This window comes from Nyctibius grandis, chromosome 1, assembly GCF_013368605.1.
Source record: "Nyctibius grandis isolate bNycGra1 chromosome 1, bNycGra1.pri, whole genome shotgun sequence".
Taxonomy (NCBI): domain Eukaryota; kingdom Metazoa; phylum Chordata; class Aves; order Nyctibiiformes; family Nyctibiidae; genus Nyctibius; species Nyctibius grandis.
The window spans coordinates 65,375,457-65,402,324 of NC_090658.1; the positions used below are offsets into that span (position 1 = coordinate 65,375,457).

A 26,868-nucleotide genomic window follows, 5' to 3' on the forward strand; every position below is an offset into this window, starting at 1 on the left:
CCTCGGCCGCAAATGCCGCTGGACGGTGATCCGCTGGCTGGGCTCCGCTTTACAGACAACCCCTTCCAAGCAACTCTGGTGGATGGATGCGCATCCCGCCCGACAGGTAACGAGGCCGGGGGGCCCCGATCCCTCGGATCACTCTTCAGGGCAGGAGAGGATAAAAGGCGACAGGTTTTAGTCGCGGCGGTGCGGGAAGCGATAAGACCTGCAGCCGGCGGGGCACGGAGCCCCTGGCCGTGGGAGAAGGTGTGGGGGACGTAAGGCAGGGCCACGCCGCTCCCCCGGGACACAGGCCCGGGGCCGGGCTGCGATCGCCCGGCAGCGCCGCCGGCCGCCATCTTCCTTGCGGACGGCTACCCACAACCAAGATGGCGGGCGGGCGGTGAGCGGTGCGGGCCGTTCCCCGCCCGGGGCGGAAGTGACGCACCCGCGGCGGCCACCGCCCCCCCGCTCTCTATGGTGGTTTTCTCTTTTTCCCTGTGGGCCCCGCGTCTCTTCCTCCGGCGAGACGGGAAATGGCCGCCGAGCTGCGATAAGGTACGGGGCCGCCGGCAGTTCCGCCCGCCAGGTGAGGAAGGGGTGGAGGTGAAGGGGCCGCGGGGAGGCTTTTGCGGGAGGGTGGCGTGCGTAGCCGCGGCCGAGCCGGCCCCGGGAGCGCGGGAAGATGGGGGTGGGGGGGAGGCTGAGGGGGATCAGCTCCCCACGCGCCGCCCCTCCGCGGCGCTCGCGCCCCCCGCACGCGGCCGCACCTTCCGCCTCCCCTCCCCCAGCGGCCGCGCGGTAGCCGCGCGCCGCGCCGTCCCGCCCTTCCCCGCCGCGTGACCTCGGCGTTCCGCAGCCATTATCCTCCGCGCCCCCCCGCGCCGCGCCTGCCGCGCCAGCCCCTGGGGCGACGGGCCCAGCCGCTCCCCCAGGGAGGGGCCGGGCGGCCGCCGTCACCGCCCTGACGCGGGTTGCCGCCGCTTGCTGCGGGAGTCGGGCCGAGACGGCGTCGCTCCTCCCCGGGCCTGGACGGTGCCCCGGAGAGCGAAGGTAGGGACTGAGGGGCGGGGGGAGGCGGCCGCGGAGCTGCCTTGAGCTGGTTCGCGGCTTCTGGAAGCCCGCCGGCGGTGGGGGGTGGCGGGGAAAGGGCGGCCTGCCCCGTTGGGCCTCCGCCCCGGCCGACCTGGACTTGCAGCCTTTCCGCCCTCGCTGTGGGAGGTAGGCCCGAGGGGATCGCCATGCGGCACTGCTTACGGGAATATAAAATCTCCCCGTTACTCTCGCGGGTGTGACTCTAAGGAGGGAACGGTGCTGGGGTGGAGGGATGCTTCCCGGTGCTGGGTCAGCCTTTAACGCTCGTTGGAGGAACTTCCCTTCGGGCATGACTGCGGTTCGAGCGCTTAAATACTCTGCTCCTGCTTGTCTCCCCGCACGTTAGCTGCCCTGTTCAGGAGGGCCCACAAAAGCCGGTGAGGGGCTGGGGTTGATTCTATGCCGCTTGCTGGAAGCGGGCTATTATATTCCCGGTGTTGATCATACTGTAGTGTACAACCTTTGCAGGATCATGTCCTTTATTTCTAGTTTGCTTTGTAAACCACCTACTTTTCGCCTTTAATTTTCTTATGAAAACTAGATTCTTTTTTGTGTCATGATGATCTTTTATCAAGTGAGTACAACTTGTCACTTGTTTATCTCTCAGATCAAAGTTTTACCTTAAGAGTAGCAGTTAAATTTTACTACAGAAGGACCCGGGGACATGCAAAACAAAGGAGTTTTTGATACTGCAAGTAGTCACTGCTTTGAGTAATGGTTGGTTTATTATAAATATATAAAAACATCCCTTAGAATAGCTGTTCTCAGTGTGGGAAGGTAAAGAGTGTGGGGTTCCAGGAAAATGCTGTCTAGCTGTTGTCTTTCTCCTCCTTCCTCCTCTTTCTCCTCTCTGATGTTCTCCATTGCTTTAGACAAAAGTGGGGAATATAAGAAGGGGTAAAGGCTCTGGCTCTGAGGTGTGCTCCAAGCCTGCAGCTTCTTGTGGCAGGGAGGGTAGGAATTACTTCCTCCCACTCGTGCCTTTTGATATTGAGTGACAGGCTGTGCTGAATGGCAGGAGGAGATTTAATGGGTTACATAGATCAGTACTTGGGGCGTGACTGCCTCCTTCCTGAGCACTGGCTCCGTGGCCTTGAGCAAGGCTTTAGTGGGCCTGGCTGTAAGGAGCAGTTCCTCAGGTGAAGGCTATGGCTGAGGGAATCTTTCTTGGGGGAAATGGTGGGGGGGGAGGGGGTTCGGGCAGACAGATGACAGCACATGTACCATGGGGAAGGGCCTGTTGCCATTGGGGATGCGAAAAACTTGGAGTGGTTGAAGGAATTTAGAAAGTGTCGGCAGAGAGCCGTTGTTTGGAGCTAAGTGCAGGTATTTGGATGGATTAGATTTGGGCTGGTTGTCAAGGAGAGATTGTGTTGTAGGGGTTTGAGGGATGCCAGAGAACATTTGGCGTTTGTTTACAAGTAGTGGAAATAGGTGAAGGAAACTACTGATGAAAGTAAGCCTTTGGGTTTCAACTGTATTCAGTTTATCTGTGTGAGAGTTTCTCCCAAAGGTATTCTGAGAAAGTGCATTGTTGTCTTGTTCATTGTGCTGGCACTGGCCTCTGTGCAGCCTTGTGGTACATGGGATCTGGGAGGTGATGTGGCTGAAAAGGCAGCTTTGTCTTCATCCGGAGTACTTTTCTTCTGGATAACTTCCCTGCTGCAGCTCACCAAGCACCTATATGAGTATCAGTCTTGGAACAAATGAGGGAGGAAAGATAGCCTTTTCTGCGGCAGCATGCTTAGTTTATTGCGAAGAGATTGTGGAAACTACTGTATAAGGGCATATGAAAACACAGCATATATAACACAAACAAAAAAATATCAAGAATGGCTATCCAAAACAGCATGTATCCAAAAGCATGCTAATTCCTTTTTGTGTATTGACAAAATTCTTAGAAATAGTCACTTTGATTTCTGTGTTTTTAGTTAGAGGAGAAACATGCCTTTGTTTGCCAGTAGTTACATAAAAGAACAGCTACCAATCATATGACGGTTTTGCAGAGCTGATTTTACTGTTATGAGGATGCTGGTTTTTGGCTTTATAGAAAACAATATAAAATATTTGCAAATTAAGAAATGAATCGATTAGGAAAAAAGGCCTTTGTATGCTTTACTGTTCCAGTTGACTTTTCATGCTGTGATTCTCACATGGGTCTGTTTTGTCTTTGTAACTGTGTGGATATTCTGAAGATAATATGATCTAGCAAGAATATAATGTGGGGGAAAATATGCTTCCCAGCTCTTAGTTGTACATTCCAAGATAGTTTGGACAAATTTGCTCTGGTATTTCAGTATTTGTAGGATTCTAGCCATTGATAGTCTGAGTGATATGCGTTTACAATCACTAATGAAATGCATTCTATACTTATTTGTGATGTGCTGCTGTTAAGTTTGTGGACATTAAAAAAAAGGGGGGAGGGAGGTAGGGAATGGATAGGAAAGCATGGCAGAGGTACTAGCACTGAACAGATGCCTTACACTGCTGTCTCAATAAGACTGATTTCTTTAATTCAGTGTATGTATTATGAGAGCATATTAGAAATTCTGTGGGATTTCTTGAAGACTGTCCTATCCCCTTTTGTCCTGGTTGTATAAGCCTCACTTCTTTTGAAGCCTGAATCGCTGAAAGAAAATGCATTTTGGCAACAGCTTGTGAATTACTTTAACAAGATTCTGACTTAAATCTTCCTGACAGCTTTCAAGTAATGCTTAAGCAAAAGAAATGTAGACTGCTAAATAACTCTAAATGAAGGATAGATGAACTAATGAAGCTAAGAGGAAGCAGTGTTTTGCTAGTGTAAGTAGGGATAACTGTCCTAAAATGTCTTCAAAAACTTCCATGTGGCGTAGAACTTCTAAAGTGGCTTAACAAATATGTTTCATCTGCAGTCTGTTTAATCTGCAAAAACTGTTACCATCAGTGATTTAGTAAAGACTCTTAAAAATAATGTTTAAAAGGAACTAGAAACAATTTTTTGTCCTTAATTTTTCTTTTAAATGTAATGAATGCTAACAGCAACATTTACTTCCTCACTATTGTGTTGCTTGCAGTGGGATAGGCCTGATTCTGTTGTATGTCTTGGTTTTGCTTGATGGTCACACTTGCTGGCTGAGACTGATTCAAGACACCTAAAGATCCTGCTGTTACGTTGTTAAACTTTTCTTGACTTCTGCTTTGATCATGAATGTGACTCAGTGTCTGACAGGTTAGTGGACTATCCATTTTTTAAAAATATCTAGGTTTCTGTGTTAAGGTTTGGTTGTTTAGGTGTGGGGGGTTGTGTTTGTGTTTGTTTTTGTTGTTTTTTAAAAAGCTGCTTGCAAGTACTGTTAAAAAGCTTAACTTCCAAGTTTGTTATTTGTTACTGATGGCTTTGCCCATCTAGTTTCAGGGAAGCTTTAAGATTGCAGTGCTACCAAAAGAAGCAGTCCTGTCTGACTGCTATTGCAGCTTCCCTGTGTTGGCCCAAATGTTTGTGGGGCTGTGTCATGAACCATATCAAAAAATCACTTGTATTGAAACTAATCCAGGTGGTCTATACATTTTCTCATTTAATTCACTATGTGACTGCAGAAATACTTGTGCGGGCATAAGGGGGAAGATCATCAGGAACGTGAGGAAACAAAAGATAGGAGAGGTGGGACTGTTTCTTTAAACTAGTGGTGCCGACTTACTCTGGTTTAAACTACTGTGGAGCTACAGCAGCTTCCTCTGTAATATCCAGATTTTCTAACACGGGAGTGAAATGATTGAGAGCCAAGCATATCTTTTCCTGTATTCGGGGCAGAAAGCAAGGGAAAAAGAAGCTTGAGTTGCAAAAAACCACGTGGATTACAGCCCTGGTGTTTCAGGCATAGACCATGTTCCTAGTAGTCATGGTCCTCTCTCATAAACGCTCGATATTAGTGATGATACCTTGTCACATTCTTAATACACACCTTTGGCAGACTTTGGGTCTCTTCTGAGACTAGTCCAGAGATAAGCTTCATGCGCTGGAGAGAGCGGGGTGACTAGTGTTTTGATTCAGTGATTGATGATGATGTGTAGCAACATATGATGCTTAGCACCTCCTTTTCATTGCCCTTTACCACTCGTGCCCTTACGTGACATGGTGTAGCCACTACAGACTGACAGTGAGCACAAGAGTCTACAGGAAGAGGCAGTGGGTGATTTTATTTGCTGCTGTGAAACAATATTTTGTATTTGTGATGTTTTCAGAAGAAAGTGGACTTTATCTATGAAAGTGCTAAGCATGTAGAAGCTTACTGTTATAAAGGAGCTGTTTTCCTACATATTTCTATATCTACAGCTTTTCTCTCTAAATTAGCTTTAATAGAGGTTAACCAAATGTTAGATTCTTGCATATGCATATTCTCACAATATTGTGAGAATATTTACACAGACAAACCTTTATTCAAAAAACAGCTATGTAGTCTTTTCACTTCTGCTCTTAAGTATGAGAGTTGTTTGGAAAAGGGGATTTTGTGTGTCAAGGTTTTATGTATTACAATTAAATGGAAAAAAAAGCTGCAAATACTTGAGGTTTTTTTATTCAATATTTAAAGTTTTCTAGTCAAAACCCTTTTCTTTTAAAATGTTATATCCATACTTTTGTTTAAAAAAAAAAAAAAAAAAGAGGAAAAAAAGGGGGTCGGGGGGGAGAAGGGTACCAAATATCCAGGGTTGTACATGGTCTGTGTAATGGCTGTTTGGGGGAGGGGGGGAAGTGTGGCTGCTTCTCACCTTTGTCAGCTGCTAGAAGAGGTTCGAAAAATGTGGAAATGGCTGCTAGAGTTTGAGCTGTAGTAATTTAAGATCCTGTCCTCTGCCTGGAGGTTTTAAAGGTGAAGTAACTATCTTGTTCTATATCCCTAGGATCTAAAGACTTGTCTAAATTAGGATTTTAAATTTCAGCTAACAGCAACAGATTGTTTTTAAAACTCAGAAGTAGAGATGATTTAAATAGCGACTTAAAATCTCATACTGAACTTCAACCATTTAGCTGAAGTTTGTATTACTTTTTCTGCACTAGACTTCTGAATGCCTTAATTGACCTTTGCTAGCTAATACCATCTCGCCTTTTGTCTAGACAAGATCTGAAATGGTCCGATACACTACTGTGCTCCTACAGAGACTCATGCTTGCTGATGATGTGAAGTAAAAACTTAATCTTATTAAAGCATATATTTTGTAGAAATTGGAAATATCTTGGTCACTACTAGTGAATGGTAAGTGGATTTTTGAAAGCAGAGTTTATGAACACAAGTGCTACATTTCTTCTTTTAGGTGGAGAAAACATTGAAAACATCTGTAAACAAGTGTGAAAGTGTCATTTAGGAGCAATGGATGTCTTACGGCTTTGGCTTTAATGAACAGATTGTTGAGATGCAGAATTTCTGGGAGATCTATCCCATCTGTATTGAATTGGGATAGAATTCTGAGTTGCTCGAGTGGAATTGGAAAGTTTGCTTAATGTTGCGTCAGACTACAAATGTATACGTAGTCTTAAGGCTCTGAGGTAATTAAAAGCTGAGGGTAGTGAAAAGTTTGTACTTTTGAGACTGTTTTCATTATTACTATTATGCTTTGTTTCTGTATACCTGTGAAAGCTTGTTTTTGAAGATGTTGGATATTTATGTAAACTCAAGTATGTATGCATTTTAAACAAGAAAGCATAACAGAGTAATGCTTGTATCAATGTTGCAGAGAAACCTAAAGATAAAGCTTTCACTGTTGTCCTAAGTTCTTATCCCTTTTTTTTTTTTTTTTTCCCCAAAAAAGATGGCTACAGTTAAGTGCAAAGCTGCATGTTAGAGTTCAAACTGGTCTAAGTTTACCACCGTCCTTTTTGTCCCCTCCTCCTGGCTGCATGCTGTTCTTTCCGCCATAATCCAGCTCTGGCACTTGTTTGGCCTTTCATTAAGCCAGTTCAATAATTTAGCCGTATGGAAGTGATTTCTGGGTATCAAGAGCCTACTCACTGAAGGACCTGAAGGGTGTCAGGGCTGTTGTGAAGGTGAGGATAGTGTGTTACACAGCCCTGTAAGCAAGGCTGCAGGAGGAGTGATCCATGTATGGAAGGGGAGTAGGATTTGCCCCTTGGCAGTGGCTGGCTCTTGAGCCACTCCAGTCTTAACATGCACCTTCACCGAGTCCAATTCGCCATTTCTTATGTGTTGTCTTTTCATGATAAACGGATGAATGTTTGAACCCATGTAATCAAAAGGTATTACCTGTCCTTTAGTAAAAGTTCATGTCTTTGACAGTCTCTTTTTCTCTTCTATAGGAATCAGTATTGCTGAAAGCACAAACAGAGAATTTTGAAATAATTACTTCATTGGCACCAACTAACAGTTTGAGGTAAGATTAACTTAATTCTATTTTTAAATGTTCTGATTGAACCCAACCATTTAAAATGAGAATTGATTTTCTTAAAATTTATGCTTGCAATAAGAAACTAAAATGTATAAAACTTTCTGAAAGTAGCATCTCTCTTGTAAAGGTCAGATATAGAACAGTATATATGTACTTGTTGTACATAGAATGCAAATGTATAAATGTTACTGTTGAATACAGGGAAAATGAACAGATTTCCTTTAAAGCTGAAATTGGGTTGTATTATAAACTTATTGTGCATCTGAAGTTTGGTCTGAAAATTACTTGTAATAGCAAAAAGCAGAGGGTTTTTTCTATCACTTCTGGAAAATCGGTATGCTTCATGTCTTACAACAGTTTAAAAACTCTAAATTTATGTTGGCTGTGAGTAGATGAGCATAAGAGATTATAAGCTGTTTTCTGTGAGTTTAATTGGTTTCTAATTCACTGTGCTCATCTTCTGAGTATAGGTTATATAAATTTGCTTTTTAATGGAAGGAGCAAATAAAAGAATTCAACATTGTTCTCCAAGGTAAATAATTTTTTCTTAGTTAAATGGAAAGCTAGTTTAGGTTAAAATTATTTTTTACTAGGTTAGTTTCAGATGAGGTTACATCTCGTTGGGGCCATGCAAACTCTTGTGCTCCTGTGGTGGGGAAAGTCATATGGGGCAGGAGGGATTAGTTGATAGGGGAAAGGTTGGTCTGCTTTTTTTCTTTTGGGTTTACTTGTATGTCTCTAAAATCTGTGAAATTTTGTTAACTTTAAATTAAGCTCTAATGCTGTTTATTTGTCCTTACATAATTGAAATATCACCCAGGTAACAAGAAAGATTATATAAAGTACCTTGTGACAGAAAGTGCTTGTTGTTTTGAGCTTGGATGTTCAGTACAGTAATTCTAGGCTTTCATGCTTGTTTGCAATACAGAAGCTCAATGTTTGTGTTTTCCATTTTTGTTTTAATTATTATTAAACAATGATAATTATAGATATTGATCATGCAAAGGCCTGAAAATGTAGTTACTTCTCCACAGTTTATATTCACGTTATCTAATGTGACTTTTTTTTTTTTTGAAGCTGGGCAATTTCAAAAGAAAATGGTAATGGGTCAGAGTTTTTATTAATTAAATTGGGGATTTTTAGCCACTGATCTGAAAAGAAAAGGAAAAGGTGTGAATTTTTTTTATGGTTAGCACTAGTTAATTCTAAATATTTATTGTGACTGTACATAAGAAGTGATAGTTTATTATGAGTTTATTTTCTTTTAGGACTCATTGCTTTATAATCAATTATAGTTTTCATAGCTTAATTGGAGCTGAAAAATGTTTAATTCTGTTACAAACAGTATTATTTAACTAGTTATTAAAATCTTCAAGTTGGCCATGCATTTTACATGTAGTTTAAAAAGCAAGGGTAACCTAAAAAGATGCAGGGTGGGCATATTGACTGGTGGAAAATCGGATCAGAGTGATTAGCTTTAGTACGTGTGGTTAAGAGAAATAATACCCCTGGCTCAAACCAACAACTGCTGGACAGAATACTTCAGGGCTTTTTCTTTGCTTCTGTAAAAGGTACACTGTAGGGGTCTATAAAGCCCTTTCAGAGAAGGATTGGTGCGTTGGAAATGCAAGGAAACTATAAACCACACAAATAGCAAAAATTTTGTTTAAAATATATGAAAATGTGTAATTGTCCAGACTTAACATTATTTCTTGCCTTAATTTGCAGAAATTTTTTTTTTTTCCTGTTGCTTCCTCTCTCTTTCTACAGCATCAGTTTGCAATTAAATCTGGGAAGCCTTTACTGTTACATTTTATCTTTTCAGCAAACTGCATGCACTGTAGCTATGTTAAATTCTTCAAAATGTTGCTGAGCTTTTGATTTACTAATAAATGTACTCATATCCTCTTCAAAGTTCTTTTGTTTAGGAAATGCTATACCCATTCTAATATTCTCATTTTAGCATATACAAATTTTGTTCATTTATACGGACTCTAAATAGTCGCTTCCTTTTTCCTCCCCCCCCCCCCCCCCCCCCTCACTGCTTTTCCTTTTGGGAAGGAGTATATCTACTGGGAAACATGGGTCGATCTAACTCGAGATCCCATTCTTCAAGATCAAAGTCCAGGTCTCAGTCCAGCTCTAGGTCAAGATCCAGATCACATTCTAGAAAAAAGAGATACAGGTAAATTGCTGGTTTTACTGCATGAAAAGTTGGTTTAGTATATTAGTTCTTGTGTGGAAATTATTTTTCATTTGCATGATGCTGTGGCAAAAGTGAGCCTGGGATCTTACTTCATTTTAGGCAGTAGGTAAATTCTGCTTTGAATGTAGTTTCTGTTACTTTGACTGTTTAATATGTGGCTGTTTTTCTCTTTTCCTGTCTCTCAAGATAATTTCAGAATGCTAATGGTTCTTTGTGATTTGTGGCTTGTTTGATTCTCCGCCCCCGCTTCACACGATATTTTCTTTGTTCAGTCTCTTTCCCTGTGATTTGTTCTGTATTTCTCGTGCAGCTTTTCAGATCTGGAGTAACTTAAGGCTTCAGCAGATAAGCTTTGCTATATCTTGTCTCCTCACTTGCCTCCAGCCTTTTCCTCATCTTTCTTACTCGTGGACCTTTCTTACTACCTCTCATAAAAGAAGTGGCTGAATTGAATGTTTATGGCCTCATCAGCTGCTGTCCACAGGCTGGCATATTAAACTGGTGGTCATGTAACTTCATGTTCCAGGCTGTGAACTGTGGTGGCTGAGGAACTGAATGCCATGCTTCAGAGTGGTGATAATCTCTAATAAAATGACAGGGCAGGCCACTGAGGCTGGTAATGTCTTAATCATGTGATGCTGAAGTCTAAGTTTTGCAGTGCTTAGGAGTATAGACATGTTTATTATAATCCTTTGAGACAGAAATAATAAAGATAGATTGTAGAAGTTACTTTAAGACTGTTGGTCTGCTTTGTTTACCATTCTGACTGCATTTGAGAAATCTAGGATTTGGTGTCAAGGCACTTTTTAAAAAAAAAATTCTCCAATTGTCAAATGTTAATGTTTGCTTTTTAATTTTAGTTCTAGGTCTCGGTCAAGGACATATTCACGATCTCGCAGCAGGGATCGTGTTTATTCTAGAGATTATCGCAGAGATTACAGAAATAATAGAGGAATGAGACGTCCCTATGGTTACAGAGGAAGAGGTAGAGGGTATTATCAAGGAGGAGGTGGTAGATACCATCGTGGAGGTTATAGGCCTGTCTGGAACCGAAGACACTCCCGAAGCCCTAGGCGTGGCCGTTCACGTTCCAGAAGTCCAAAACGAAGGTCTGTGTCTTCCCAGAGGTCCCGGAGCAGATCTCGTCGATCTTACAGATCTTCCAGGTCCCCAAGGTCCTCTTCATCTCGTTCTTCATCCCCATACAGCAAATCACCTGTCTCTTCCAAAAGACGTGCGTCTCTGGAAAAGCAGGCAAAGAAAACTGAAGGGGCTCCTTTGCAAGATAGCCCTTTGAAAAATAAATCACAAGATGAACAGAAAGATACATTTGAACATGACCCATCAGAGTCTCTTGACGATTTTAACAAATCATCAGCAGCTTCTGGCGACATTTGGCCTGGCCTTTCAGCGTATGATAACAGTCCAAGGTCACCCCATAGTCCTTCTATTGCCACCCCACCTAGTCAGAGTTCATCTTGCTCTGATGCCCCTTTGCTTAGTACAGCCCACTCAGCAAAGGACACGCCTCAACATTCCCATTCCATTCAGCATAGTCCTGAGAGGTCTGGCTCTGGTTCTCTTGGAAATGGTTCTAGCCGTTATAGTCCTTCTCAGAATAGCCCATTGCATCACGTCCCTTCGAGGAGAAGCCCTGCGACGACAATCCCATCACAGAGCGTTCCTCGTGAGGAGGCTCGAGTGCGGTCATTTTATCCTGAGGGTGGCGACCAGGAAACTGCAAAAGGTGGAAAGTTTGTGAAAAGGTAAGAATTAACTTATAAGCCTAATGTTGACTCTTAAATTGCTGTTTGTTACAGAGTTTTGACGAGATCATCACTGTTCCTTGGAAAAATGCAATATGGAATACTGTGGAATAAATATTACTAATTTTAGTCTGGTTGGAATTGAGCTTGAAACATATGCCTTTTCCTCCTAAGATGCTTCAAGTTCTTGGCCATTGGCTAGTGGAGATAGGGATGTGTATCCTTGAGGAAAAAATTAGTTTGTGCTTTTCCTTTATGGTGTATTTTCTTATACTCCTTCAGAAAAATCTTAATTGGAATAGTGCATTAGACTTGCTTGTTTGATAGTGAATTCTGTTCAAGTATTTTAAAATTTTAATGCTTCATGTAGTTTAAACGCGGATCTTCTGGAAGTCTAAAAATACAGATGTTGTACAGTGGTTTCTTTGTTAACATAAACAGCATCCATTGCTAATTGTGTGGTGCAATATGACAACTTTGATGCCTTGACTTGCATTACATATGAAAGAGGGTAGGTCTTGGTATTCTTGGAACATAATTATATTGATGTGAAGGACAATATATTTAAAGTTGAATGTATATTTTCCAATTAACGTAAAATTCTTAAATTTGCTCTTAAAATTTTTGATATAGTAGTAACTTTTAAAAGTTGTAAAAATCTTACTGACATTAGACTGTTTCTTTTAATGTGACTTGTACTTCAGTGGATTTATTATAAAATGAGTTATAGAGCGAAGCTGTGACTACGCTGTATAGGTTTGATTGTAGGTTTTTTCAATGAATCGGTGATTCAGTGAATTAGTCAGTGATTTATTATGTAAAAATATACTGCTTAGAAGATCAAAAATATTACTTCCCCTGGGTTAGAGTATTGGAGTTAGTGAACGTATTAGGAACTATGTGAAAATAGTGTGTAGATAAGGCAGTGGCTGAACTAATGAATTGGTAAGTGTGTTTCTGTGTTTAGGAGAGCTGCCTTCCAAAGGTTCCCTGCTTGTACACAATATAGTGAATGCGTTAAGCCTGTGTCAGCCTTTGGATTTTTCTTAGAAATGTGCAGGATCTTGAAAATAATTCACCTTTTTTTTTTTTTATGGTACTCCTTTAACTTTTTCACTGAAAGAAGTACAAAAATGAATTGCACTCTGAATTATCAAATTTTATTTTAATTTGATGGAAGACATGACTGGTGTAAGAGAATGTGAAACTGGGTACCGATTAAGAAAGAACAAACCACTAGCTTTTTTTATAACTGAAGCAGAGAATTTTTAGGTGTTCTATGGAAAGGCATTGTATTCTTCACATGCCTCCAGTGATACATAAATGACAGTGGGTACAGTGTTAATGGTGTGCGAAGTGTTGCATGCTAAAGTTGAATTGCTCAGAGGAATGTATTTTCTTCTTCTGGTGTGGAATTGACACAAAAGAGGAATGCAAGTGAACTGGAATTGAATGCAATCCAGAGTTACCAGTCTCTTCTTTGCTATTCACAGGTACACAGATGAAGAGTCTAGAGTATACCTGCTTGATAGGGGTAATACCAGGGAGAAGGAGGCCCAGAAGGAGAGAGGATCAGAAAAAGGGAGGACAGAGGGAGAAAGGGAATGGGAGGAACAGGAAACTTTAGATTTTTTTGTTGATAAAGAGACTGGGAAAGAAAAGTTTAATGACTCTGAAGGGGAGGACACAGAGGAGACAGAGGATTACAGACAGTTCAGAAAGTCTGTTCTGGCAGATCAGGGTAAAAATTTTCCTACTGCATCTCACCGGAATGCTGAGGAGGAAGGAACCAAATACAAATCTAAAATACCAATCAAGGGCAATAGAGAGAGCGATGGATTTAGAGATGAGAAAAGTTATAAGCTTAAAGAGACTGGCTATGTAGTGGAAAGGCCTAGTGCAACAAAAGATAAGCACAAGGAAGAAGACAAGAGTTCTGAGAGGCTGATGAAGAAAGAAACTCAGTCACCTGAGCAGGTAAAGTCTGAAAAGCTCAAAGAACTCTTTGATTACAGTCCCCCTCTACACAAGAATCTGGATGCGAGAGAAAAATCCACCTTCAGAGAGGAGAGTCCACTTAGGATCAAAATGATAGCCAGTGACTCCCATCGTCCTGAAGTTAAACTCAAAATGGCACCGGTACCTCTTGATGATTCCAATAGGTAAATTATTCCACTTTACAGTGTGGTTCTCCACCTGCCTGCAATGTTATTCATCTTTATTTAAACTCGTGGTTTCTTTTTGTGTGTCTTTTTTTGTTGTTGATGCATTTTAGACCTGCTTCCTTGACTAAAGACAGACTGCTTGCTAGCACACTTGTCCATTCCGTCAAGAAGGAGCAAGAGTTCCGATCCATCTTTGACCACATTAAGTTGCCACAGGCCAGCAAAAGCACATCAGAGTCATTTATTCAGCACATTGTGTCCTTGGTTCATCATGTCAAAGGTATGTATTCAGTTTATTGTACTGAACACACGTCTGATATCTTCCTTTAAGCCTGTTCGCTGTCTCTACTACAGGAACATTTCAGCCCTGTTTCAATGTTTATTTAGTCAGACTTTCTTCTCTTTGAGGTACATATAAAAATAATAGCCACAGAAGCTACTATAAAAAAAAAAAAACAAAAACAAAAACAAACAAAAAACCAAAAACAAACCAAACCACCAAGCAATGTAGAGCATAATAGCAGTTATACTGTGTTTCTGGATAAATTTCTGAGCTTAAGTAGCATATAAAGTTTGAATTTTTGCAGTGTAGTTTAAACATACTACATTGGTCAGTCTTTCCTTAGTTTTATCTGAATGGCTCTAACATACAATTTTATATTAAGTGGTGCAGTGTGGGTTGACAGGTGTCTTTTGCACTGTAAGTACAATAGCATTCCTTTTGGAACACCCAGAGCTCATTTCCAGGTTCTCATTAGAAGTTGTTTTTTTTTTTTTTGTTTCAAAATAATAATATTTAAGAAAAATTGTGTTCTAAATGATACTAAAATACACTGTGATATTGCATTTTATTCCTGTTTGACAGTATTGTAGTACTGGAGCCATGAGTTTCACTTAAGGAACTTGGCAGTCAATAAATAAACCTCCATTACATGAATTACACACTAATTATTTTCTGATTTAACAGTAGTGGCTGTTGCTTGCTATAAACACACAAAAAACCCACTCAACCAACCAAGCAACAAAAAACCTCCAAAGCAACAAAAACCAAACCCAAACCATCAAAGTTAGATGTATTTCATTTAGGTCACATATCCTGTCAGAGTTCTCTGATGGAAAAATAGAGAATTCCTTAAATTCCAGTGAGAATATCTGGAGGGTTCTATAAATGATTTTTTTCCATAGCATTTACTTTATTTCACTGGGCTGTTGTCTTTTTCTTGTTTTAATGTACTGAGATAATATGGAAGAATTTGCTGGTGAAAACAATTTTGCCATATCAGCGTACAAAGGGGGAATGTGGAAGTGCTTAATTAGGTGACCAGTTTTAGCATATCTGTCTGTAAGCATTGTTTTTTAAGATGCTTTATCTTCTAAAATTGCAAAGATTTGCATGCTAGAAGTATGTGCTAAGGTTCCCTTAAAAGTTTCATTTTGTTGGCAAAATACAGATTACTAAGGCTGAACAATTTCTTGCATTTTGAATTACTTGAAGAGAGTAATAGTCAACAATAGCACTTTGTGATAAAGTATTAGATTAAAAAAATTCTTATTGGGACACCTGTTTAGTGTATAATGATATTTGTTGTGGAAGTATCTATTTTATTGATATGTAAAGAGATTTAAGGCTCAATCCAATGAGAGCTTCTGCAAGTTTTTGCTTATATGGTATATATGTAGGCTGTAGGTGAAATAATCCTGAAACTCACATGTTGATCACAGAATAGACTGTTTCTCTGTAAACTTTTGTATGTTAAACAAATACCTGGTAAATGTAACAGCTTAACAGCCTATCTGGTCAGGGTATTAGAATATGTACTGTTATGGTTGATTTTGAAAGCAGAACCTCTCTTTAAGTTTCAGATTTACTGTGGTTTGTGATCAGAGTTTAGTAACTCTTTTGACAAAGTGAAGTTATGTTCATTATTGGTGTGATGCGACCAGTCTGAACAGCTCTTTATTAATGTAGAGCTGAAAATGCCCAGTGATGTTTTCTTTTTCATTGTAACTAGGTCCTGGAATGTGTTTTGAAATGGCAAAATCCATGTTACAAAAGTAAAATAGCTGTTGAAAGATACAGATGCCAAACAGGCAAAGTTGAACCTTCTGTCTTCCTGGCAAAAATGGCATAAAAACAGAGTTGCTAGCTCAAATTCCTGTGTTTGATGGAATTATGATTGAGGCACTACCCTTGTAGTGGCCGTTTCAAGTTTTAATGGTTGGTTATGAGACAAATACTGGATGCTGGGCGGTAAGTTGATACAGATGTATGTTGACCTGTTAAGCAGATAGCTTGCTTCATATGTAACATTTCATAGCTCATGACTTTATGTATTTCTATATTACATTTAAACACATTTGTTGAGCTGGTTTAAAAACTGAGTTTTGCTGTTGCTGATTTAACTGTCTCTGAAGGAAAGAGAAAATTTGTCAGAGAAGTTGTCAAGTTTGCCAAGATGCCAGATGCTTAGATGAATTTATTTACATATAGGTGTGTTAATTGTCTTGGATCGTATATCATCACAACTTCAAATGAAGAAATTGTATTCCTTTAAGAAATGACTTGTTAAGTCACTCATGTAGTTATTGAAGCATACATTACTTAAGTGTGTTCACTGAATTAACTCTTATTTTAAGTTAAAAATGAGATGAATAGTAAAATGTAGTTATTGCAAGTATTCATGACTTAGAGTAACTTCATTTTCTCTTATGGACAAAGTATAAAATAACTGTTAAGGAATTGCTTTTTTCTCTTTCATTAGAGGAAAATGTCATTGAAAATGAGCAAGTACAATCAGTAAATGACGGTTGAATTAGATGTAGTACAGTCATGGCATAGTTATAAGTAGACTTGCAGTGATGCTGTGCATTGTTACTTTGTTTGGGTTACGAATGTGTAAAAATAGGGAAAACACCACATTTGCTTGTCCTGATAGATTTATTGAAAATACTGTGTTTTTGCCTGCTACTTGACTTTCTGTCAGGAGTAAAATAGCTGTGAGTTGAATTAAACTAATGAAACAGTGTTTTTTCTATTGTAACCAACAGAGCAATACTTCAAGTCAGCTGGAATGACCCTAAATGAGAGGTTCACCGCATATCAAAAAGCTACTGAAGAACACTGCACCCGGCAAAAGAGCCCAGAAATACATAGGTATATGTTAACTGTGTATGTAGATGCTTTGTGCTTCAAGTAATGTCTGCTAATATTTCTTTTGAGAACCCAAAAATATTTTTTCTAATCTGTATAGAGTAATCTGTCAATTTCTGTGTAAATACGAAATACCAAAAAACCCCCACCAAAACCCCCTTCTGTAAAAGAGAACTCATCTGAGCCAAGTCTGGCTTCATCTGTGGTTTTGTAGCAGATGTCTTCTCTACCTCTGTATCTCATTTGGGCTATATTTACTTTTCTCACATGCAGTGCTCAAATATTGAGGGGCATATGTCTTGAAGATGAAAAGAAGCCCTGTACATGCATCTTTATTCTTCAGTGTGAAATGTTCCATCTCATACTGCTTTAGTTTTTGTGTGTGTTAATTTACAGCAGTTTTTTGAAAAACCTGAGAGCTTGAAAGGTAAGAAGGTAGGCATGCAGATGTAGTTTCTGATCAAGTGCTATAATTTTTTGATGCAGTGTACTATATTTGTGTTGCATGTGAGGATATATTGTCTCCATATTCAGTATCCAACTGTATAAGTTTTCTTAACTGTTAAGTATTTTTGACTTTACAGCAAACTATTGTAGTATTGATGATTTCTTGGGGGGGGGGATAGATTTTCAACTGGATGCATATACTGATCTTTTGAAATAACTCATTAAAAATTTTTTGTATCTTCAAAGCTGTACTTAAAATGTGAAAAATCAAACTGCCTGTTTCCTTTATATTTGTGATTTTCAGCATACTTCACACAACAGAACCAAGGTTTTTCATTTTTAGTCGTCTTCTGTATTCTGATGGTGAGGCTTTACATACAAATGTTTGTTCTACTGCAAAAATGTCTTGTTTCTCAGTTTTCTGGTGAAAAAAAAATGTCTGAGGCCATCAGCAGTTACATATGCATATGGCAAGACACTGCTTTTATTTTACATTTAGGAGGATTGACATTTCTCCAAGTACCCTGAGGAAGCATACCCGTTTAACAGGTGAAGAGAGAGTCTTTAAAGAAGAAAGTCAAAAAGTAGGTTCTAATTAAACATCCTATATGTATTTCAAACTTAATTTATTGTGTTTCCCTTTAAATCTGATCTTCAACTTTGTGTTTGTGTGTAAAAATACAAAAATAATTCGTATTTATCGTATCTGTGGTAATTCTGTTTAGAACATTTTTTTTTTTCCTTTGAGTAAAACATGTTACCAAGACACCAGTTTATGTAGCATGATTTTGCTATATTGATAATGTGGCACGTAAGGTCAAGTCTTCTCACACCCTTCCTTTCTTCTTGGACATTTCTTGACCAGTTTTGTGGCACCAAGGTGCCCAAGAACAAAGAATAGAAGGGGGTGAGGGGGTGGGGGAAGAGTACTGATGTGGTCAGTGAGTAGTATAGTTGAATTGCAAAGGTGCTTGTAGTCTGTTAAACAATTCACCAGAAGAAAATGAATGCTTAAACATCTTCCCAAACCATGTGTTATGGTCTGTCTGCATCAAAAAATAGATATCCCATTGGCTTGATGGGAATGCTTATTTGAAACTGAAATTCTTAGCTTTCTTTTTTTAGATCTAGCCATTGTCTGTAAAGGGCCTTCACTTAAAGTCAATTTGTGTGCTGAAGAGTTTGTTGAAAAATAGGTAAATTCTGTGTCACTTTTTTTGAAAATTGATGCACAGCTTGCCTTTCAGATTCTCTTCTGGATGTTTTATTTCAGAATTTTGTTCCAAAATATTTCTTTGTTTACAGGGAGATAAAAAATTAAGGTGTGATTCTGCTGATCTTCGGCATGACATTGACCGACGTAGAAAAGAGCGAAGTAAAGAGCGAGGAGACTCAAAGGGTTCCAGGGAATCCAGTGGGTCAAGAAAGCAGGAGAAAACTCCAAAAGATTACAAGGATTACAAATCTTACAAAGATGACAGGTAAATATTTGAAGTCCCTATATAGGTTTATAGCTTCTAATTAGCCTTTGTAATTGTAAGCTTAATTGCTTTCAATTTTCAATGTATAATGGAACATTTAAATTTAAACAATTAAAATTATTTGTTTTACAGCAAATATGTATTATCTGTCTTTTACACGGCTTATGGTGGATGAGGACAAAAACTTTGGAATAGCAAGCTAACACTGAAAAAAAAAATGACAAATTAATCTGTCCTATTATCCAGGCTACATCAGGAGGTTGGACTTCAATGCAGTACAGTTCTATAAACAGTTTGTGTAAGAACTTTGGTTCGTTATGCTTGATTCCGCACTTTTTCAACTCATAACACCCAGAGTATGAGAATCTTACTGATACTTAGGTTTTAACATGGGCAAGAAGGGGAATTTTTATTTTTGTCTAAAGCCAGTGGGCTGTTTTTAACAAAAAATGTTAGCATATCTCAGTGGATACTGTGTAGCAGTGGTAAGAGTTACTTCAGGTATGACCTTCCTTTGAATAGAATATTAAAATCTTGTAAATCGGGTCAAATTAGTACCACTATGGGGCTACTAAAAGTCTTGCTGTAGGAATTTTTTCTTCCCTGCTTTGTACTGGATGTACAATGAATGTTTACTTATGCTTCCTGTTTCCCATTTACTTTCTGATGTTGGTATCCACGTTATCTTCCACTGGCTACTTCCATACAGCCATCTACATAGGGAAGCCCACACCATCCCTTCTCAACAGTATGCAAACTGAACTATGTAAAGTCTCTGTAAAACTTTGCCTTGAGGGTTTTCTTCCCTTCAATTTCTGTTTTTCTGCCTCAGAAGAAAGGCAGATCTTAAAAGTAACTGGATTTTTCATGGCATCAAAACCTAGAAAAACTGTATTTGCAGTTTGCAGACTGCTGCTTTCCAACTCACTAGCAATAATAGACATTTAGTGCATTTAAATGTGTAAGAGGAGGCTGGAAAGTGGAACTATACTTTACCTTAACATCTGAAATATGTAACATATATGTAACTTCATAACCAGAAGGGGGATAGTTTTTCATAAAATATAGAGACCCCTTTTAGTATAGCATGTTACAGACTATCTAATGCTTTTAAAATAGCACACAGTGTATCTTTTTATCTTTCAGTAAACAAAAAAGAGATCAAGACCGTACTCGGTCCTCCCCATCTTCCTCCCCATCATCTTCTTCATCCAGTTCTCGAGAAGAAAAGGATTGCAAGAAAGAAAGAGATGAAGAGTTCAAAACCCACCATGAACAGAAAGAATACTCTGGTTTTGCAGGAGTCAACAGGCCAAGAGGCACCTTTGTAAGTTGCTCTCTTAATCTTCCCCTGAATTATGAACGTGTTGCCAGTAGTAACAGTATAACAAATAAAATGAGGAAGTGTTGCAGTGATTAATGTTAGGCTGGACTTCTTTCATAGCAGTGATTCTTGAATTATTTTGTGATGTACCAAACCTGAAAAGTGTTTTTTTGTTGCCCAGCACTGCCCAGTAGCAGTTGATTGGTGTGTGAATATGTATTAGCATGCCATTAGAGACCCTAGTGTAAGGGTGGGAAAAAATGATTTCTTGTTTATTCCTTGCTCTTTTGTAGTTATGCTGTTTCCTAACAGGATCTGAAAACTTACTGTTCTGTAAAGATTAAATCTTGTGATCTGTTACCTCAACTCCCTGCAGGTTCTGTTTTTCCCTGTCATTTTCAGTTTGGTTTTGCCCTCCCGTGTGTGTGATGCCTGCAACTTGTTAAATAGAGAGTGGCACATAATTAAAAATATACACCAACCTTGAAATAGCTGTATTGAGGAGAGGAGATGGTATACTTGTTACTTTTCAGTGTTTCTTTGGCCTGGACTAGCCACAGTGAGCATGAAAGCTCATTGATTTATCTTTGGGATGTGTTCTAGCTTTGTGATTTGGAAGGTGACAGACATATTTACCACTATAGCCTTCAGAAAAATTTTAAAGTTAAAAATTGCATGTTAATGTAATTACTGATACTTAATTGAGAAATGTAGAAGCATTAGGAAAGACTAGGAATCTATAAAGGAGGCCTTGAAAAGATAAGGAACACTTTAAAAAAAAAAAAAACCAAACACAAACCCACAACAAAAAAAAAAAAACCAAAACAAAACACGTAAAATAAACTTACATAATGGGTAGGAGTAATTTCATACTTCCACAATAATTCCTTCGTGTAGCCTGTAATTAAATAATGCTAAAAGGCATTGTTTGTTACAAATGTACATTGAATTGTATATATATTTATAACACTAAAATGCATCATTTCTTGTTATTTTTTTATATAATTACACTAAGGAACAGCTATGTGGCATAAATATGTAAACCCTTGGATGGTGTAGGCATCAAATACGACAATGCCAGCACAATTTCTAGCTGTATAAGCTAGTGGCACTGAGTTAAAAGTAGAGCTTAAAACCCCCTCTCCTTTCGAAGAGAATCGGTTGAAGAAAACTCATAATTGGTGGAAGCCCTGCTGTTTTATAAAACCAGTTTGTACATACTGTAAAAGAGGTGCTACTTTACATGAAATTTAAGTAGATGTGAGCTGGAAATTAAATAGACTTCTACAAATTTAATTACTGGTGACTACCAGTTCCAACTATGCAATAATAACTGGTTAATGTTCCCTAGTGACATACATGATCACACACAGGCTTATCGAACAAACTGTGTCTGAACAGGAGAATCTAAATAGACCAACCTGTTGACTCAAATCTTCTCTTTAGGGATACAGCTTGGACAGTGGTGAAACGTACAGACTAGCTAGTGTAGGAATGTCTTTGTAATTTGGGCTGATAGTAGCTGCATTCCAGTAAATACTGCTTTGCTTTTGGAGTGAAAATGTTTTGGTTGTGAATCCTCCCCTAAGCAGGAAGCCTAAATACACTGGGAGAGCATAGCTTGCTGGATAGCGGAGACTTTAATGTAAGCTAAGCTGTCAATTTCACGTTAAATCAGCAATGGTTTTTCACTAACACTTGCTGATAGACTATAGTGTTTAATTCTAGGCTTCTTGTACGTAAACATCATGAATAGTTTTGAAGGAGCTACACACAAATAAGGATAAGTAGAATCTGTTAATGACACTGTCATTAGTATCGAGCTCCTAAAGAATTCTGTGTGTAACAATTCTGATCAAAAGGAGTTTTCTCTTTCTATAGAAAATGTACTCCGTATTGTTTGTGATGGTCTTTGCAGTAAGTAAGCCCATAAAGATAACACCATAGTGGATTTCACCTCCTGTATTTCTTCAGGCAAAGATGATGGGGGGAGTGGGGGTGTAATACAATATTGGGAAAAGCTGTAGACTCTTTTCTTAAAGGGAACCTGATCATAGGACCTAATACCAGGAAATGCTGATTTTTTTTTTTTGAGTTTTTTTTTTAAAAAAATCCTGTCATCATTTTGCCTCTGCATCCTTTTTTTTTTTTTCCCCCCACTGTGATACTGCTTCTTGTGCCCTAATTTTGTAAAGCTTTCAAAGCTATTGGAAATAAAGCATGTAGTATTTCCTCTTGTACAGTTTTCTTCAGGTGATAGTCTGTCACTTTCCAAGTGATTCTCCCAAGAATTTTTTTGTTCCCATTTGCCTGCAGTGTGTTGGATAGGTCTTGTGAGCCTTTTACAGGTAGTTTTTCAGTCTGTTTGATTTCAGAGTAGTTTTAAAACTCTCCAGGATAAATTCTGCATTAGAAATGTTGGAGCTCTGTGGAACGAAGTGTGCATAATAGTCCTCTTTCAAGTTAGTTAATTATATCTTTTTGGTCCATGTTTATGGAACATACTTATTTTTAACAAATGAAATTAATTTCCAGTCATATTTTTGTACAGTAACTCTGAAGACCCAGTTCTGTGTTTTTAACTAGGCTGTTAATGGAAACTGTGTTCTGTAGTAACTGCGGGGTTTAGCAGTCTGCCTTCCCAACCTAACCTTTCTCCTCCCCTTGAATGGAGGATATAAACTCTTGTTTAATGTTTTCCACAAGCTAAAAATGTATATGCTGAGGGAACTGTATATATTACTTCTTAGTGTATTCTGAGTTAAGTATTTTCTTTAATGCTGTGAGACTTTTTAGCCTAACATTTAAAATCTATTAATGCACTATGAAGAATATTTGACACTTATTTTTCTCTTCAAGCATTGCTGCTGTGTACAGTACGTATTGTTGATTTTTGAGTGAAGAATTTATTCATTTGACACTTAATTTGGTCTAAAATAAATTTCTGAATCTCAGTTGAAAATGTTTGAGTAACACAAAGTGGATATACTTATTTGAAAACTGCATTGCTTGTATGTATTCTAGAATCATTTTCCCATAACCAGTATGACTGACTCCATAAATCACCACCTTTCTTTTCCCCCTGACAGTTTTCTCTCTCTTTCAGTCTAGTTTTTCTGTTTGTTTTTGTCTGTGAACAGCTTTAGAAGCTTCTTCTGACCTTTTGTTGCAACACACTGGTTTACCAGCAAAGGAAATTTCTTTTTGATGGTTGTGGGTGAATTTATGCCCAGAACTCAAATGTGTTTCAATTAAATTTGATAGAATTATTATTTCAAAGTGAATGCTTGAATATATTACTTAAGGTAATATGTGAATTTTGAAATGGTGTTATACTTGCAGACACTGTAATTAAGCACAGAAAGAGCATTTTCAGTAATTGAGAACTTGAACTCTTATTTGTGGTTTTATGTAAATGGATTAAATGACATTTTGGTTAATCAGTTTCGAATTAGGGGCAGAGGAAGAGCCAGAGGAGTCTTTGCTGGAACAAATACTGGTCCCAGCAACTCAAATACTACTTTTCAGAAGAGACCGAAGGAAGAGGAATGGGATCCTGAATATACCCCAAAAAGCAAGAAATATTTCTTGGTGGGTGTGGAGAACTCGATGTCTTATGCATGCTTTTGTTTTTTTCTCAAATTTTCTACAAGTGTAGAAGTAGCATGCATGTAGAGACAGGGGCTTCAGCTACATCACCATGAGAGTATCAGGGTTGTTGTGGTGCCTGGTTCTGCTTCTCTTGTGTCTTTCCGCAGCAGGCTGGCAATACCTGAGGCCTGATATGGAATTAGTCTCCAAAACTTACATCAGTGAGTGGGGAAGAAGGCAGACTCAGACTAAAATTATTAAAAACAAATTTTAAACCAGAAAGACCTGTGCTGTGTTTTCCTGGATTTATGGCTGTATGGCATTCGAGCTTTGTCTTAGATATGTCTGGAAGTCTGCAGAATTGGAAGATGAGGAAAAGCTGATGGTATTTGTGGATGTATGTAGGCTGACTCTGTTATTAGCAGTCCTTCTGTTTTTAGTTGAGTAGGGTGATAGTCATTAAGATAAGTCACCTTAGTTTTGTTGCCTGGGTTATGAAAGGTTGATGTAACCACCCAGTAGGTCGTGTAGTATACTGAATATGTAGCCTCTGTTCCAGTTGATGTCCTTAACAATGCAAACTTCTAAGGATATTGTTTCACTGTTGAAAAATGTTAAGTAGTGAAGATTAGACCTTCTCCTATAGTGTTATAGTTTGTCACAAATGTGTTAACAGGTAATCTGAGAAATAATGCAATCACAGTTTGGATGTTTGTACAAGGAGTTCTCTTCCATCTCCCCATACATATATAAAATTTCCTGATCTATAAGCATAGAAAGAGAAGTGATAATCTATTCATTAAGAAATTCTGTGATAGCTAGAACAAATAACTAACTGTAGCTAGTAAACTTTTTTTCTCATATCTAAAAATCTTTTTTAATTATAAAAAAGGCCACCATTTAGCTATTCTTATATAATTGTTAATAAACTGCTTTATATAGATGTGATATGTGTTTAATAGTTCAGATTTCTTTCCAAATCACAAGTAAAAACAGTAGATGTTGAAGCAAGTGTACCTCACTCTTCTAAATATAAACCTTTTTTATGTTAAATAGTTGTCTGTAGTGTTCATGCAGTGCATGGAATGATTGTCAGAAGACTTACCAAACCATGGAAGGCTATATTTGGTAGCAAGATAGCAAACTTTAAGCTTCTTAACCAGAGAAACTCAACTGTTGTTTGTTAATGTCAGATTTAAACAGTTTAAACTTCATTTGCCCTACATTGTGCAGGTGAAGCAGGGTTTCTGAAAACTGCCTTCAATTTTCTTTCCTTAATAAGTATAAAGAACTCTGTCTCTGCATTGAAATAAAAAAAAAAAATCCTAGCACATTCCTAGAGCTTCTGCCTTTAAAATCATAGGTTTTTTTTTTTTCTCAAAACTAGCAAGTAATTCTTTCTTCTGACTGAAGATAATTGACAGATAACCTATTAGTTAGTAACAAAACATTGGAGTAGACCCACAGCTAATAAGGTCTCTTAAAACAATTTTATTGCTGTGGTTTTAGTTATAGCATCATGACTTCTAAGGATATACTTCATAACGTGTTTTATACATTATGATCTGGACTGTTAAAAAGTTCTCTTAATTGTTTTTTTCCTATGTTATAGTATAAATTTGATATAGAGTATCAACATTTAAGGGGTACAGTTAAGAGTTGTTCTAATCTTAGTCTTTGTCTCATATTGTAGCATGATGACAGAGACGATGGTGTGGATTATTGGGCCAAAAGAGGAAGAGGCCGTGGTACTTTCCAGCGTGGCAGAGGGCGTTTTAACTTCAAGAAGTCAGGTAGCAGTCCGAAGTGGACACACGACAAGTATCAAGGGGATGGGATTGTGGAGGATGAAGAAGAAACAGTTGAGAATAATGAAGAAAAGGACAGACGCAAAGAGGAAAAGGTAAACAGTTTAGTGAATTGCAGATTAGATGGTTTATCTTGCAGTGTGTCAAACAATCGTGTGTGTGTGGATCACTTTAAAAGGTTTTGGAGTTTGGTTATTAACAGTTTACAACAAGACTGTTTTCTTTCTTTCCACAGGAATAACCCTGGAAGAAAGTTACAGCTGAAAGAGCAGCTCTTGCACCACCCACACAACATTTTTAATATGTTTTTTTTGTTGTCAGATGAATGTAAGCGTTTTACTTAAATTTTACTGTTCGAAAGTAGTTTAGAGGGATTGTTTTTGTTTTAAGCCTTTAGAAAAATATCTTGATATAGTAAACTATGTTAATGATCGTACAGGTAGAAAGTAAAATATTTGTAACAACTTTTAAGAAATTTTACTGTTTGTTATATGCAGTGTAATTCTGCTTTGTCCAAATATATGGTCAAGTACAACTCTAAAAGTTTTGATTCTCCCCTATGTCTGTGTTTTATTCTGAAGTAAACTTACAGCTCTGCACACCTGAAATCTTTGAGCAGCATTTTTTATAAACTACTACTTCTGTGTTGCCTTTTTATAAGAAGTGTCTTTAAGGGTAGTTATCCAGTCATATAGTGTAAGCACAAACAGTTGTGCAAAATGCTGATTATATGTTAGTTCACAAGAATCACATTTACATAGTGTGTCAGTGATAAATCTGGATTTTTACTCCACCATGCTAGAGAATGCAGCAAGAATTTTATCTTTGAGAGCAAAATTGTCACTCTTCTTTAGTAGCCTGAGAAATACATATGTATATAAATACTCAAGTGAGTTTGAAGTGTTTTATTTCCTTTCTGGAATGTGAGTTTTAGAAACCTATTTCTGAGTCACTGCTGCTAGAAACTTTTAAACAGATCTGAAAACTGGAGTTCCCTCCCTCATCTCTGCTGTTAGTGCAGAACTACCTACAACTAGCTTAATTCCTGTAGCTTGTGTCTAGAACAGATCAGTCATGTGTTATGGATACCTAGTGGTTTGCTTTGTCATTAAAAGATGCTTCTCTTGTCAAGGGTAACTTTGTACAATTTTTAAGGTTTAATATCCTTAGAGTTTAAACTCACTGCAAGAAAAATGTGCTGTCTGTGATGTATGAAGTACAAGTGGCATGTTCAGGGCCACTAGCGATTATAGTTTCACCTTTCTGCTGAGAGCTTAATCATCAACAGAACACTTCAGTTAAGAAATCAGTGGCAGTATCAATCTAGCTGCTTTTTTATCAATTTTTGTTCCAGTTTGTTAAGCTACCTCTTTAATATTCTATGTGGACTTGCCTATTCAGGTATGTGATCTGGCAAGAGTAAGTTTTTATCACATTTACAGCCTCTAGTGAAATCGGGGCAGGAGGACAA

At 38.5% G+C, this 26,868-nt stretch overlaps 1 protein-coding gene across 9 annotated transcripts; it reads left to right on the forward strand.

The window, feature by feature from the left end:
* On the forward strand, positions 1–26,005 carry BCLAF1 (BCL2 associated transcription factor 1). 9 transcript variants are annotated; one of them, XM_068401099.1, is made up of 13 exons: positions 1–106; positions 7,370–7,443; positions 9,520–9,643; positions 10,525–11,430; positions 12,924–13,592; positions 13,706–13,875; positions 16,644–16,749; positions 17,693–17,777; positions 18,499–18,674; positions 19,821–20,001; positions 23,443–23,589; positions 25,283–25,492; positions 25,633–26,005. In XM_068401099.1, exons 3-13 carry the CDS (start codon positions 9,540–9,542, stop codon positions 25,636–25,638), a joined length of 2,760 nt encoding a protein of 919 aa, XP_068257200.1. In that variant the 5' UTR covers positions 1–106; positions 7,370–7,443; positions 9,520–9,539; the 3' UTR covers positions 25,639–26,005. The 9 variants fall into 9 exon arrangements, 8 of the variants coding, with proteins under 8 accessions (XP_068257200.1, XP_068257191.1, XP_068257245.1 ...); XM_068401090.1 differs by lacking the exon at positions 1–106 and adding an exon at positions 447–571; XM_068401144.1 differs by lacking the exon at positions 1–106 and adding an exon at positions 447–571 and having other exon boundaries at positions 13,446–13,592.
* The last annotated feature ends 863 nt before the right edge of the window (positions 26,006–26,868 follow it).